The sequence below is a fragment of the Eufriesea mexicana genome, unplaced genomic scaffold (assembly GCF_001483705.2).
Source record: "Eufriesea mexicana isolate 0111107269 unplaced genomic scaffold, ASM148370v2 scaffold956, whole genome shotgun sequence".
Lineage (NCBI taxonomy): Eukaryota > Metazoa > Arthropoda > Insecta > Hymenoptera > Apidae > Eufriesea > Eufriesea mexicana.
The window spans coordinates 279,315-295,766 of NW_016909085.1; the positions used below are offsets into that span (position 1 = coordinate 279,315).

The 16,452-nt window shown below is 50.0% G+C and overlaps 1 protein-coding gene across 1 annotated transcript in view; it reads left to right on the plus strand.

Moving 5' to 3' along the window:
• The window catches only part of LOC108547153 (neuroligin-1), a 40,755-nt gene that overhangs the window by 4,168 nt on the left and 20,135 nt on the right, over nt 1-16,452 (plus strand). The window contains exons 2-3 of the mRNA XM_017899542.1: nt 4,233-4,430; nt 13,817-13,932. Coding sequence (XP_017755031.1) covers nt 4,233-4,430; nt 13,817-13,932 — 314 coding nt within the window. The remainder of the gene's footprint in view (nt 1-4,232; nt 4,431-13,816; nt 13,933-16,452) is intronic.

The window sequence follows — 16,452 nt, forward strand, 5'->3', positions numbered from 1 at the left end:
TTTTTTTTTTTTTTTTTTTTCGTTACTCGTCTTTCAAAGGATCGTTTGGCCCGTTCGATTTTGACGTTTGTCTCGAGCCACGGGGCAATCGGCGTTCCGTTTAACGTTTATCGCGCGGGATCGCGTTCGGATGGCACGAAGCTATAAAACGAGATCGTAATACAGTTGGAAACGTCATCGATCAAACGTTGTACAAACACGCGGGGAGGGACGAGGCGCACCCTAGAAAATTGCCGCGCGATATATTATCCGGCGAAAATTGTGAATCGCGCATGCATATTCAACGCGCATTGTTTAGAACGTAAGCGTTGCTTTAAATCTCGTTTTCATCGATCATCTCGAAGTGTGCCGAAATTGAGGGTGACGAATTCAACGAACCGGTACACACCGATCCATACCGAATGCGTACGGACTGGGGCGACCGACCGGATTTATCGATATCTTCGACCTCTCGAATAAATGCGTTTACATTCTATTCGTCGATCGTGCAACGAAATCGCACAAATTACGCGAGTCGTCGTCTTTTCCGAAAATGTTAGGGTAAAATGCAATAGCGAAGCAAACTCTACATTCCAGCGTTGTGGGGGCGGCGATCCCTTCCTCCAATGTTCTGTCTTTTGTCACCAATCTTCCGAAGACGACTTTTGACCTGCGAGGCCCTGAACAGGTCAATTCTAACCATTCGTCCGTTAAATAAATATCTACACAGTTTTCCCACAGTTTTTCACTGACTACTGTTCCTTGCGTAATAACCCCTTTAACCGTAAACGAGGGAAAATATCGTTTAATTACACTTACGAGTCGTTCGGGTAAATATCGCGCGAAGGGCGTTCGCCGAGATTTTTCCTTTTTCTTCTTTCCCAACTTTTCCCTTTTTTTTCTTTCTTTTTTTTTCCTATTTATCGCGTCAAGAGTTTCGAGAACGCATTGAAACTGGCTTCCATCGGTAATTATGCTCGGCAGAAACTTTTTGGCGGAATCGATTAACGAATTATCGGCGAAGCTCGCTGTACAACCACACGGTTGAACGTTCCTATTAATTCGAACGCGAACCCTTTATACCGTTGGATTCATTCTTCGCGCTCTTTAAGAGTCACTCGCTTTTACATCCACTTGAAGGATTTGAAAAGAGAAGCCTCGTTATTTTAATACGCGTGGAGAAGTATCCTTTGAACTCGGCAGCGACTCGGGGGTGTTCGCGAATTTTCACGGTAACGAATTAAACGTCGAGAGGTATTCCGCGAGACAATTCTAACCGCGGATGCCGTTGGAACAAATGCCGTGCTAAATACCTTCGTTGCGTAATTCCTAGAACCCCGGTGTGGCAAGTTGTACCGCTTTGATTCCGTATACGGTAATCCCGTTCGATACACGGGGGTAGATTTTCCGAAAGCTGGAACCGAAAGGCGGAACAAAAGAATTCACTTGGAGAGGCCGTACCAGCCCGGTTAATTGGCATGTTCCCGGGGAAATTAATTTATCGGCGATCGTCCAACGAGAAAATTGTCTGCGAATTCAGGTCCGGTCGAAAGAAATTCGTTGCACGTAGCTCGCGCGTTCTCTTCTCTTTTCCCCGCGATCCCTTCCCACCTTCCCCGCCCCCGGCCAGTTCCATTTCTCGAAATTAAATGTAAATTCCTATATTATTCCCGGCAATTTCGCTTAATATCGCGCAGCCAGTCGCGCTCTCGAATTATTCGCCAACTCCATACACGCCGCGAGACGCGGCTAAACACCCTCTTATTATCGGCCCTGCCTGCAATACCGTTCGCCCATTTTCCACCGACTTTCCACCGTCCACGCTCGCCCTCTGCCGCAGTCGAAATCTTACGCGAACGGGGCCGATTCCGAGAACCGTGATATTTCACGGAAACGAAACCGATAACTCCAGGGTCCGGTTGCGAAAACTGGGTTACTCGAGGAATCGCGTGGATCGCGGATCGTGGATCCTCGTCGTTCCTCAAGCGGATGAATGCACGCGGAATGGCCGGGGTGTCGATGCACCCTCTGGATAAGTGCACGGAATTTTCAACGACGCTGCAAGGTCAGACGGGGAACTACCCCATTGTGCAACATCGTTACGAACTCGGAATACGCTCGATATTGATCGAAGCTGCACGGTGGCAGCTTTGAAAAGGCTGGAATTAATTTGCAACTTTGTTGCGAACCGTGCAGAGTTCGAAATACATTTTCCGATACGGTTACAAGGTCGGCGAGGGCTGCGAGTTAATTCGCCCCATTGTTAGACCGGACCGCGGTTATGCGCGTTAAATACGCGCGACGTTGTCTCGAGTGAAGGCTAATTACGAAATAGATCTGATCTCGTTGCCTCCCTCCGCCCCCCCCCCCCGTGGCAAGGCGTCTCGATTAAGCAAGCGCGAAATGTGGTCGGATTAAAAATGAAAAGGGTTCGCAGTGGTTCGCGGCTTTGTGTCAGCACGACGGGAACACTTTTACCACGAATTCTCCGCGATGGAGAGACTTTACGTCGTCGTGTACATTCGCCAGCCCGTTAGCCTCTGTAAGGGAATCTTCGTTCATGCCCGTGGAATATGGGTCAACGTCGTTCCACCGTCTGTTCCCGGGAACCGGTGCCAAACCGATAATTCGGCTAGCTCGTCGACGCTGGTGGAAAAATGCGGCTGCCGGGAACAACGGGAGCCGGTCGAAAGGAATTTCCAAGAGAGAAGTCATTCCGTTTATCGTCGCGTAAACGAGCAATTGCCAGAGGGTGGAATAGTTAAGGGTGCGAACCGAGTCGTGTCGCGTCGAGTGCATTGCTCGAGTTTTTTGAAAGGACCGACAGCACGGCGAGAGTCGCTGCCTTTTATTTGCTTATTCGTTTGCACGTCCGATCGAACGAAAACGAATTCGTTGTTTCTCGTTATTTTTCCCTCATTTTTTCCGTTATTCGCCTTTATTTTCCCGTCCTCTCTCCCCCCGTTGCCCCTTCGTTCGCTCCTTCGTTACCATTCCGCCATTCTCTCGTTATTTCCCCCCTCGCGCTGTCCCTGTTTCGCGCATCTTTCCGTTTTCGGTTCGATCATCGTAGTCCAATAAGTCCGAGGTTTTCAAGTTAAAGCTTCTCAATCGGGTAGCTGCTGGAAAGTTTAATTCGAACAGCGAAACTCATTAAACTCTTTATTGCTTCGCTAAGTATTGCAACAGATGTTCCAAGTTATCATTCGGAAGTTTGACTTACTATACGTAGTTGAATTATCGTTACCTATTCCACTCCCGCCTGCAGCTTCTTTCCTTGCCCCGCAGAAGCTGTTCGCAGTTCTATGGCGACGTGCGAGCCGGAGCAGAACGAAGCGTCGGTGAATCCAGTGGCGATTTCGAGCGAACCGAACACGATTAGGCTGAACGAAAAATCCTGTTCCCGACGAGCGAGACGGATATCGAAAAATTCCGTCCACGCGAATAACGCGTACGTTAATAGTTGCGGCCGTATTTCCGCGTACGCGGTGGGCGCCGAGTGAAAAAAGATGAGGCGAGGAATTCTGGGAACCAGCGGGTCCAATTAAACGGCAATGAATATGAAATGGGTCGTTCGTCGATCAAATAATCGAACGATTTATTCGATGCTCCCACGGCGTGTTCCATTTTCCATACCGCGCCACGGCGCCGAGATATCGCTATCAATCGATGCAGCCCATTGAAATAGTATTTATGGCTGGCGGAAGCGGGATCGAGCGGAAAAGCCGTGGCCACTGGGTCAGAGGTGTCTTTCGCGCCCGCCAAGTGGCTTCGTTTCCTTTCGACAGCCACGCTCGCCTTTCTTACGCCCCTTCCGCTTCCGCCTCGTCCGGAAACCACCCCTGTATTCGCTTGCACGCGCGTTTACATACGAGACCATCCGAATTCGGATCTCGGTCCCGGTCAAGAACAGCCGATTCCACGCGATTCATCCCTCGTTTCAGCCCCGATGCTCGAGGAAGCTGTCGAGGGTCCATTTTACCTCGTGCATCGCGTTCGTCGAGCACGCTGGGCTTTGAAATTCGAGGCAAGGAAATTCAAAGGACTCTTTTTACGCGTGTCGATTATTCGAGGATCAAAGGAAGGTGCCGAGGACTAAATCGACGCCCTTCGCGTTAATTTTATCGATCGGGGTTAAGCTGGAGCAGCGCAGGGCTGGGGTACCGATAATTCGATCGTGGTTCCACAGCGGGCCACGGCGGTAATACCGAGACGCGGGGAAACGAGCATAACCAGGCTTGTTTTGATTACAGGCTTTCTAAACGCCAACACGGATTCGCACTTACGCTCGCCGGCGAATTATGGGCTGATGGATCAGATCGCGGCGCTGCACTGGGTGCAGGAGAACATCGGCTACTTCGGCGGAGATCCGAGGAACGTGACGTTGATCGGCCACGGGACTGGAGCGGCCTGCGTCAATTTCCTCATGACCAGTCACGCGGTGCCGGACGGTGAGTATTTTTCTCCCCTCGCCCTTTATCCTCCCCGGAAATACACTTGCCGGGAGATCCGATTATACGGGTGATCGCGAGACACGACTGGAAAGAATATCCGGTTATCCTCCTGGTGAAATTTTGGAGCTTGGGGAATATATCATTCCCTCTTTGCACTAGCTGTAACGATACGAAAACTCGAGTAGTTTAGATTCCCGGGAATACGTGGTTCGATCTGTTTATAAATCACGTGTAAATCCGTAGACACGTATTCCATCGGAATCCTCCAATCCTGCGCCTACAAGGAAGGTAAACATCCGAGCACCCCTCGATCCACCGACGGCCGTAAAAAGACGAGAACGTGTTTGGCGACTGTTTGGCGGTCGCGATCGAAAGCAGGGGTGGTTTATTTGAATATTAAAAGCACGAGACGCCGACAGAGGGTGGAACGCGACGAGGCCGGAGATCAAAAGAGTTTCTTCGGCCAGTCAGAGGAATCGCGTCTCTTTAATCGAATCACAGGTAATTCACCCTTCTTGGAGCGTGTCGGGGGCAGCGCGGCGTGTACTTTATTTCTGCCGTGCGCTGGCCCTTGGAATAATTAACGTCGGATCACGCTAACCCTTTTAACGGCCAAGTCTAGAAATAACCGATGGAATATTCGAGATTAAAGCGTTGGATGTAAACGAGGGTTGCACGGGCAAAAACAGTCACCAGCTTCCGGCCAACTTCGTTTCCAGCCACCGTCTACCCCCTTGCTACGGCCCTGCTCGAATTCGTCGATAAAGACCTCCCCTTTCCAGCGTCTCGACGCTTTGTCCAGGGAACGTCGCTTCGGAGATCGTTCTCACGTTCTTTATCCACCTGCTGCGTGAAAAGAGAGCCTCCTCTGCGAAGGGTCAAGCGAGGGGTACCGTCGTGCAGCGTTACGAACCTGCGATCCTCGAATCGTTCGCTCCTGGGCACCGAGAACGACCAGGCTTTTCACGAACACGATCTACAGGCGCATAAATTTCTTTCAAACTCGACACCGGTCGTATCAGCCGGAGGAATTAATAACTGCAGCTCGGTGAAAATCATTTCTCCAGCCTTTCGTTGGCTAACGTCGCGTGAGCAGAGACCGGCCGGGGGTGTTTCAGCGCACGGAAGACAAATCGATCCTCGGTGGGCGGGGAAAAACAACGAAGTAATCTGCCCGGAGGGCCCCAGCTTATCGTTAACCCGACCGACCGATAATTCACTACAGCTGGAAACTGTCAATGCGGGTTAGACCAGCTGATTCTACCCCTAATTGATCGCGCCTGGTAAACCACCCCTCGCCTGACCGTCGGCGACTTGCCTGGATACGGATGGGATTAACTTTAATATGCGCATACGAACAAGGCTCGCCTGGCTGTTGGGCGGAAAATTGGATGGCGAGTTGATTCGCAGTCGATAAGGCTTCCGTCGAAACTTCTCGATAGAGACGAAGATGAAAACGGTTGTAACAGACGAGCGAACGGTCTCTCGAGATAGCAACGAATTCGCTGAAAAATCTGGGAAACGTAACGAACGAAATATCCCTTTCTTTTCCGCTCTTCTCTTATTTATCTTCTTACCTCCCCTTTTCACGGCGAGATCCCCCTAAACGTTCCTCGACGCCGATCAACGGCGGCTTAACTCGGTATTGGCCGACGATTCCATCCACCCACGGTTCTCGTTCCGTGCCGGTAATCCTTCTGGGACTCGCGGCGGGAAAGGAGGACGACGAGGCGAACAACAAGCAGGTTTATTGCGGCCGGTGTGACGCGCCGCGGGGAAAAGTCGCGCGCTCGTCGTCGAGCGGAGCAACGCGCGTCGAGAGGCATTACGAGCGAAAGGCTCGTTTAATGAGTCCACGACCAGCAAATGCCACGCAACGCCGCCATTTGTGACGTAAAATGCGCCGTGTAATTTGCGCTGATGGCATCAGCACCGTCGGCCCGAACGATGAATGACGGCAATTCTGTCCAGGAGGATCGCTTTAATGGAAAAAGCGGGCCTCGATTCGCGCCCGTGCTATATTCTCCTCTTTTTCCCCTTTTCTCGCCGTCGAGATTTTTCCTCTGCTCCGATTACAAAATGCGAGCTACACCGTTTCAACGTTCCGCGAGATTTATTCGCGTCGCTGACTCCTGTCTACCGGAACATACTCCCCTCCATGACCGCGGTCTTTGGAGATCCGAATGCTATCGACAATTTCGAGAATCGTTAACGGGGCAGTCGTAGAAATCTCGGCGAAGCTCCTTGGCGAAGCCAGATTGCGAATTTCCGCCGGCGCAAACAGCGACAAGCGGAATCGATCGGTCTAATTAATTGAAAGTGCACGGTAATCCGCGTATCACGAGAGACTTATGCATTTTTTCTAATTATCCGGGCTCAAAGTGGAACGCGTGCACGGCGAATCTGAGAGCTTATCCGAGCGGGGCCTTTATAACGTTTTCCGTGATTTATACACGGCCAGAACGAGCACTCCTGCAATGTTAACGCGCTACCTGTCACAGGGATACAATGCTCGAAATGTTATTCGAAAAAGAGAAACGAAAGAAAGTACCCTCGCGAGATTTCGCTATATCGATGGTTCCTGCCCAACGGTGCACGCCAACACGGCTTATAAATTCTTTTCAAGTCACAACTCCGCCGACGCGACAGTTCAATTTCACCCCCGAAATCTCTCATTGCGACTCTCGACGGATAAACAAGCGGAAAATGCAGGCTAACGCTAACGCTACGCAGCTTTGCTATGTAGCGACGTAACTTTCGCGAAAGATTAGAGGAGCGAACCGATCCAATCGCTTCGATAGTTCCGGCTTCGAGCAATTAATTGTTCGGAACAACGGAAGACCAGAAGCCAGGCCGAAACGCGGTGCGATCACGAAGCAGCTGAACTTTCCGCTAGTTCACGGGTCTCAGAATTTATCAGAAGATTCGCTGGCGGTGCTGGCGAAAGTATGCAAGGAACTTGGTGGCAATCGCTAAAATGCCAGCGCGAAACGTTAGCATTAGCACAGGCGATCGATCCGGAATCGGATCGCTGGCTCCTTTAACCGGTCGCCCTCTGATGGGGTCTAATCCGTTGAGTTTAATCTACGCAGGCAACCGGCTCCGAATGGATAATGTCCGCGGTTAGGAACTCTCTATCAGGTGGCAGACCAAACAGAATCGCTATCAACTGCGATCCACCAAAGGGGAGATCACCCCGAGCCATTCACCTTCCTCCACTCTACATAAATACTCGCCCCTGTCTGGGAATGTGCCAGTGTGTTCGGCCAGGGTCTCGGAAGCTGCGGAATCGGGGATCGCGGGACGGGGGGCTAAGGCTGTTTAATCCCTTTGGACTTCTACGTCGCGGGAAAAAATGATCACCGTCCTCGGTGAAACTAATCGAGAGCTAGAAATTTCAGCGTAAACCGCCGGCCATTTTTCAGAGGGGCACCAATAACCGGCGTGGCTCTGCGTCTACGAAACGTATGGTATCAACGAAGTTGCACGAACGTTGGTCCAATTAATTTTGCTGCTAATTGCGTGGGTAGAAATATCGCTGGGTGTCGTTGGGTATCGTACCACGTTTCCGTATTACGTGTTCGATGCGAACAGCTCGTAATACCGAGAACAGGGGATGGAAACTGATTGGTCGCGGTGACAGAATTTTTCCAATTATTTCTCCGAGCTCGTTTTCACCGGTTCCCGTTTCGTCTTCGCGAAAAGGAAGCGAGACTACTTTGCTCCGTTACGAGCGGCTTGGATCAAGATAACCGGGAAATTAGAATATACGCGGATGGGAGGGAAAATTCGACGGCTACAAATCATGCATTAAGTCACGGCCTCTGATTAATCCTTTGGGCACCATTCGTCTTACTAATAAACCGGCAGCAATGTCGTCTGAGTTCGAATCCACAGGTACGACGCAAGGCATGTCGCGTAGCCGTGGAACGTGTCTACGTATTCCGTGAAGCTCGATAAATCGTCACTTTGAATTTTCGAATGCACGGAGTGGCAGATCCGAGCTACCCGACTGGACTGTTCGATCGAGCCGCCTATTAGGGGAAAAATCCTCGTCCTTGGAATTTTCCTGCTACACTCGGGTGCAACTGCACCGATTCATTCAGCGGGTGTCGAACCCTCGATGTTTGAAGCTTGCCAATGAAGTCTCCACCCATGCGAGGTGGTCCTCGAGTTGTCGAGTTCTCGACGCGAAGAACGAGGATACACGTAGTAGCGAGCGGGAAGAAAAGAATCGCGGGTAAAGGCGTGGATGAAATCGCTTCCCTAACGAGGTCGTTTCGCGTTGTGCGCGCTTCTGACCGTGAGAGGAATGCCTCGCGTCGTCGGCGACGAAACGATTTCTTTCTTGGTCGAGTACCGGCTCGAGAGGAGAGCACTGACGCGGCCAATGAGCGTATTCAATAAAACATGAGGGCCGCGGAATCGATGTTATCGGCCCAGTTTCCCTTCTCTCGATTAACCCTCAGCTCGGTGAATCGGTTGCGACGATGCACGCGCTAATCGTGACTCCTGGTTCGTATCGATATTTCCTCGATCCTTCGTCTGGGCTATGAAAAATCGGTACTTCGCGCTGGCTTTAATTGGGACTCGCGATGAATGATTTTTCTTCATCCTTTTTCCTCTCCGTGGATGGCAATCGTTGCGCAAGGAATAGACTCGGCATGATCGACTAAGATACCGTATATCCTCGTCGTAAGCGGGGAACCGATACTGCCTCGAACATGGTCGATCGTCGCGGCGTTAATCATCGACGAGCCAGCTGTAAATCAGCGAACGATTCGGAATATCGGGAGGACAGGTCTGAAAACTTGGCAAACAAAGTCCTGGCGTTGTCGGGGAGGAAAAGTAGAATAGAGGAAGACGGGAAGAAGGGAGAACATGGAAGCACGAGAGAGCGTGGAGTTAACGAGGCGGACAGGCAGCGATCGTCGGGAAAAGTTCGCGTCGCGACGCCCGCGGCCACTTTCGAACCGGAAAAGGCGAGAGGACGGAAGATGCGGAGGAACGGATGGATCGATGCGGCTGTTCGGCTACCCATTACCGTGCAGCTGCCAGTGTGCAGCTACGTGCCTGTGCACGCGTGCAACGCAGCCTGTGCATCTATTACCGGCAACCTGCTAGCTCGAGGTCTTCAAAGGCACCGCTAATGAATCGTTGTCGGTGAACTACTATCGATTTAATCGATTTCTGAGTCTCGAGTTCGTTAGGGTTCGATTGGAATTCGAAGTACGCCGCGAAGAACACGGTATCCAATTTTCTTAATCAAAAAGGTTCTCGTTACCCTTCCTCGACATTGTTCCCTCGTCCCAATATTCTCCGTTCCTGTAATATTTCGTTCATTTTCCCGCCCTTTTTCGCCAGTTTGATAACTCTCTATCGTTAACTAACGCGTATTCCGAATTACAATTATCGCACCTCGCGTACCTTGGATCTCAGATCGTTAAAGCTTCTGCCTCGCTGTCAGAAGCGGTAGTCCGTGGATTAATTCGTCGACTCCTCGCGATTCGTTTCATCCGTGGAAACGTATTTAGATAACCGTATTTAGTTGCCCGTTCTTTCGGCCGGTTTTATGAAAGCGAAATTCGCCAAAAGCCGGTATCGTTCTTGTTGGTTACGTCATCGTTCGAAGAACGAAGTGGCTATCGAGGATTGCAGCAGTCGCCGTGATTCGCGGTTCGATTAGCGGACACGCAGCGCGAGGAAATGCAACTGGAAAATGCACTTTTCCGGAGCGATGCTTCGGAAATGAAATGGAGCAAAACGAAAACTCGCGATGCTTATTCGTTCCTGGTCCGCTTGATAGCGAGGAAAGCGATGAAGAACGTGATCGCCAAGAGGGAACGATTTCCCCGGGAGCTTTCGATTCATTTTACCAGGCAAGAACGGAAATAGAAGGGTAAGACGAAGTAGGGACGCTTAATGCCGCGAGAGACCGCGAATATTCACGCTCAAGATTGTATTTATAACCGCGAGAAAAGAGGAAAAACTTGTTCGAGTGGTCGGTTAATTTAAATATCGAGCGCATAAACATTCGTACGAGACGAGAGGACGGGTAAGCCGCTTGCAAGTTATGAATATTACCAGCGAACGCAAGCCTCCTCTTTCCTCTCCTCTTTGCCTCTTCGTCCTCTTCTGCTTTCGTAAACTCGGCATCGTCGTCTCCTCGAGGCACGACGATGCTGACAACTGCCACGGTTGATAAGCCAATAAGCTTCGCGGAAACCGTACGTCGACCAAGACGTTCGAGGAGAAGACTCGACCAGATAGGATCTCGAGAATTTTCCAAATAATTACCACGCGACGCTTCCAGGACGAATCGACTAGTCTCGAGAGATGCGAAGGAACGTACGAATGTGATTGCTAATTGGTCCGAGGTAAGGAGGCCTTGAGGCGGTCCAAGTTATGGTAGCCACTCAACGTCGAAGCTTGGGAAATTCTAGATGTGTTCCACAAATGCGTCCCGACCTCTCGAGCAACAGTTAAGACCGAAGTCACCCTCAACTTGGTCTTGTCCTCTCGATATCTGACAGACGTGACGTCTACGAGCCTCCAGCGACAGGAGTAAACGAACGAGTAGTTACCCTGACCGGATGAGAGGGTGAATGGTACACAAGTATCGAGGATTTAAGATTTCGAAGATTGGGATTGAATGTTTGGAGCGACGAGAAAGGAAAAGGGGTGTGAAAGTAGCATAGATACGAAATATATCAGACATCCTGGGGTAATTGTAATAAACGATATCAGAAACGATAATAGGATCCGAGTTTCGTCGTTGCTACAATGGATATAATAATTTTGTGGTAGCATTACTCATCGTTTCGACGAAATAACGGAAAAATCGCATCCCGGGGAAAGATTCGCATTTCTTCAAAGGGAAACGCTGAGCGTAATTTGAAAAATTGAACGCGGAGCTCGCAGTCGTGTGTTATTTTTGCGAATTCAACGCTTTCCATTCGTATTCGGGGACAGCGTTCCGAAGGAAAGGGAGCAATTTGAGGTATGCGTAGTAATAGTACGCATTACGTCGAGTCTCGCATATTTCTGCGTCATGCAGGTTATCAAGATAATGTACGTCAGAGAAATTGGTTATGAAATGTCGCGGCAGTATTTTCTCTATATTCGCGTTCCGTGCATGCCGCGAATACGAATAAAACGATGCGACGATTTATACGAGGAGCTTAACATTAATGGGACCGCGGCAGAAGGTACGAAATATTCCGAAAGAAAGCTCGAGGACCGTTCCAGCACTTTCGACGGGTCGAAACAATCCGCCATTAGATCCGAGAATAAATTCGCAGGAAAGATTCGCCGTGAAATGGCAGCCGACTCTTCGCTTCGAGTAAATATTAAAACTGCGAAAGGTAAATAGCCGTAAGGTCGCGAGCTTTAATCTCCTAACCTCGACAACGATTCCGTTAAGTCAACGGTGCGAGTGGTATAAGTCAGCCGCTGGCGAGACGCGTCTCGTTTATTATCCGAGCTGAAAGCAAGTTTTAAAGCGATATAAACTTATCCGCGGATCAATTCGAGAGGCATAGATCTCAGAGTGTGGCCCACTTTGGAGCGGCGGATGTTACGGCACGCCATCTTGCCTGCTGTCCAACGGGAAATATGCATATTAATAGACGAGTTGACAGATTAATTTTCCCGTGACTGGATATCGAACAATCGCGCCTCGTAACAACACCTCGGCGAGTATCAGTGTGACAAGGTTTAAGGCTATGCGGTTAAATGGAAGCTGTCGGGTCGGTTTTTCTGCTAAATTAGATATACCCGACTCGCTGGAAAATTCTCGCGAAAATTGCGAATAATAATTTCACCGGCGTAGAACGGAGATCAAAGGAATAAATTAACGACGACGATGTTCCATTTATATTCGCGTATATCCAAGCTCGATGACTTGGATAATGCAGTATACAGGAATGCACTTAGTTAGAGAAACCGTCAGTCACCAACTGTCTAGTCTGACTGGCACGTACTGACACAGCAAAGGGATACAGTGTCTGAATCGGCGAAACACGAACACTGCAGCTAGTCCCGCCTAATGGATCAACGCACTTGCCTAGGCGATAAGTGTCGTATTCGCGTAAGATTCTCGAATAGGTATCGACAGCCATCATCGGCACAAAGTCATTCTCGTGGATGTATACGTTGGTGACGTAGGCCCTTATCTTCGGTTCGGGTCAAATCACCCGCATCTCCAGCTACAACCGTATCACCCGACCCGTAACGTTCCCGAAATTCCCGCACGCTGAATTTTACGCTCACCACTTGGTCGGGTCGCAAATTGCGAGCCATTTTCCAGCGGGAAACGAAACACCGGGCGATCGGGAGATGGTAGAGGAAACCGCAGCGTCGCGAATTCATCAAGGTATCCAGCAGGAAAATCTGCGCGGGAGAATCCTTTGGGCACCGATACGAAGATTAACGACTCCCAAGTTTCCGATTAAACTCAGCCAGCCGATTTCGAGAGAAAAGCCGCCGCTTTTGTCTACCGCAGCGAAACAACGTTATCTCGATCCTCTAACGAAGCCAGCCGAAACCGCGATAACCGGCTGCTTGAAAACGCGTATCGGAGCTTCGCGGGTACCGTGCTGCTTCTCTCGAAGCGCAACATCATTCGATCCATCCCCGGATAATGATGTATCTTCGCCAACTGTCGCGATAAGGTTACTCGACGAACGTTGGCTTACCGATACGAAGATTAACGACGGCCGAGATTTAAGTAACTTCCGCGAGAAATCCTGTTTTATGGATATCAAGCCTGATAAAATCGCATCGCCGTTGAACACCGTGCTATACAACGTTCCGCTTAGACCCACGTTTCCCCGGGGTCCGAACGAGATTTCGAAATTTCTCCAATTTTCCTTTTTACATCGCCGATGATTTATGGCGGCAGGGAGACGGAAGGGGTTGTTTGGCAAACGAAGACCCACGGGGCAAAGGGTTCTCCCGCGCAACCATTTACAATCCTGTTTTTAAACTGCTACACGAGCTACTTCCATGCCAAGTAGCCGAATGAATTCGCGGTAACGCGAAGATCGAGTCCGCGTTGGCTGGATCGCTTCATTTTTTCCCGATAATCATCCGGCTGAGGGAACAGCTACTTCCGTTGGTATTTACTCGAAACGGCACGAGAACGTTCGGTGATGAAATTTAATTGGAAATTCTATTTATCCGGGAAACTCGCGGTTTAATATTAATCCACGTCGCGATTTTTCTTTCACCCTTTTGATAGATTTGAAAATATACGTCCATCTTGGAAGCATTATATTTCGCGCTGTTCCGTAGATTGGATGGAAATTACGGGTCGGGCGAGAGGTATAGGGGGACGCACGAGAGACGGATAACCATCGGTCATTACTTTTTAATTGTTACAGGTCTGCTGTTTCATCGCAGCGTTCTAATGTCTGGCAGCGCGCTTTCTCCGTGGGCGCTGGTGAGAGGAGCCGCAAATTACGCTCTGCAAGTTGCCAAACATCTAAATTGCTCGTGGGTGAGTATTGCCCGGAGTGCATTACATTAAGGTCTCCGGTTCGACGACAACTCCGAAGCAAATAAACCGCCGTTAGACATTCCCCGCGAGGGAAACAATTTCTCTCTCTCCCTCTCTCTCTCTCCCTTTCTCTCTGCTCTTGCTCGGTGGACACGGAACAAACAACGGTTAACCGCCGTTGCATTTGGTATTTCAAAAAATTTCCAACTACCGGCTGGCTGGCCGATGCTGTTAAAAGGTAATGAGGAAAAGAGGCCGGACTTTAATCGCGAAAGATCGGTGCCCGAGAATATGTGGGAGGAAACGTAACGGGGAAAAGTTGAAATCGGAAAAAATGTCGCGAGAGAACGGGAAAGAACGGGGCACAATTGGAAAATACCGAATGCACTAACAGTGATTAGAAGGACGCGTGGAAGGGACGAGGGTAGAGGTTAAAAAAAGAAAAAAAGAGAGAGAGAGAGAGAGAGAGCAGGAAGCGGAAAGCGAAACGAGACGCGATGGTAATACGGATACACGAAGGAAAACATTTTGTCGAAAAATACTGGACAGAACGTCGGACATTATTTTCGGGCTTGTATCGCCTCCGGTTTAATTGTATTGGACGGCAGCGGATATTTTCGTATAGCTGTGCGTTGGCTGCGTTAAAACGCGAAACGCGGCGACCCCGTCGGGGGTTGTCGCGCGACGTCCGCCGTACATATTAGCTTAATTGAAACGCATCGTTAATATAATTGCTAGTGCGTAACTAACGGTCGTAAAAACATCGCTTACCCGCCAGTTTCGTTTGATAGTTTAATTTATGTCCGGCCAAGCTACGCCTCCGTGGCGACCGTTCCCGACATTATCCGCGTTTCCGGCATCGGCCGCCATCGCGACCGAGGTTACGCCGTAAATCGGTAACCGATTCTCGGTAACCAGTTGAAAAAGCCCGTAACGAACGTGATTTCGAGGCTTGCCCGACGAAAAATGGTGGGAACCGGAGGAATTGCAGGAGTTGCCTATGAATTTAAATACGTATCGCGACAGCTGACAGTTCGATCGCGAGGGGGTGGTGTCTGGCTATGCACCATCCGTCACTACTTATACCGTATTCTATCCGCCATCGCGATACCCGTCGGCAAACGAAATAATCAAACGCCGATCTTTACAGTTTCCACCACTCTGTAACAATTTGAACGAGCCGAACTCGAGCTGTAGAGGAATATACATGGCAAGAGAAAGAATCTCGATTTGATCGTATGATATCGAGAGGCAATACCAAATGCGCCACGGCTACTCGTAGCCACTCCTCCGTTCCCCGATGAAACACGTTCTAGATAGGCGAACCTAAACAGACCCTCGATTTGCAGCCGATTGAAAATAACGATTAAACGCGGAATCGGGGTAAGAGCGGCCCAATTGTTTCCCGGACCGACTCCTCTCCCTCTGGAGCCGCCGTTTCCCGTTGTTCCCGTCGAGTGCAGGGAATAGAAAAAAAAAAAAAAAAAAAAAAAAAAAAAAAGGAAAGAAGGGAAAAAAAGAAGCGAACGAACGAAATGGAAAACGATACGGGATTATGTTATGCGATCCGATAGCCGCGGCCCAGTCAGAATTGATTGAATTTGTCGCGGGGGGAAAAAATGACGGAAATTAATTTTGCGGCGGATTTGGGAAGGCCGCGGGCGCGCCAGGCGGGATTAGAAAAGGGGTGGAGAGTCGATCATCGACGTTTCGTCGCGCTGCGTTCGAATTCGGGTCGGTCCTCGCGTTTTTTTAACGCTTCGAGAAGTGGCTGAAGGGTGCAGCCGCGTATTTCTCGGCGAAATTGAACGTTCGTCGTCGGGTCGGAAATAAGTTAAGAGCCCCGCCACTTTGCGTGGAAATTTAGCAATCTCGTAGATGGAAAGCTTGATCGGAAATTTACTCGGACGATTATAATTCGGAAATGTCAAGGAATCCCTTTCCATCTTCCGCGTCGATTGGCCGAGATCAAACGAACGCGAAAAAGAGGAGCAACCTATCGGTCTAATTTTACGGTTTAGCTGCGCGAGAATCTGTGCTAGGGCTGCAGGCGAGAGGAAACCAATCACGAAGCGAGAAACCAGGCCGCAGCGTGCCTCGACCCCCCAAAAATTCCCCGGCGAAATTGTCAAACCTCTCCCCGTCGCCACTCTTCTGCTCCGTCCGCTCGAAAATTGGAAACTCCTCCGCGAAATCGACGTTTCCGGCCAGTACTCCGGCATATTAGGGCGTCGATTAAATTCGTTAAACCAACGAATCGATGCTGCCGTGCAAGATCGACGGACCCGAAGGGGTGCAACGTGTTCATCCCCCCTGAATTTCCTCGACACAGCAGATCGCCCGACATTCGATTGCGGCTGGCCTACGTCTGCCTGCAGCAGGATTTCCAAAGGCGATTACAGGGCCGGTCGCTAAAGCAATTCATTTGCGTACGGTCGAATTAAAGCGAATCGGTGCATCGTCCTTGCGTTTCGCTTAGCGGCACTCGCTAAATAAACTCAATTTTACAAGCTTTCCCTA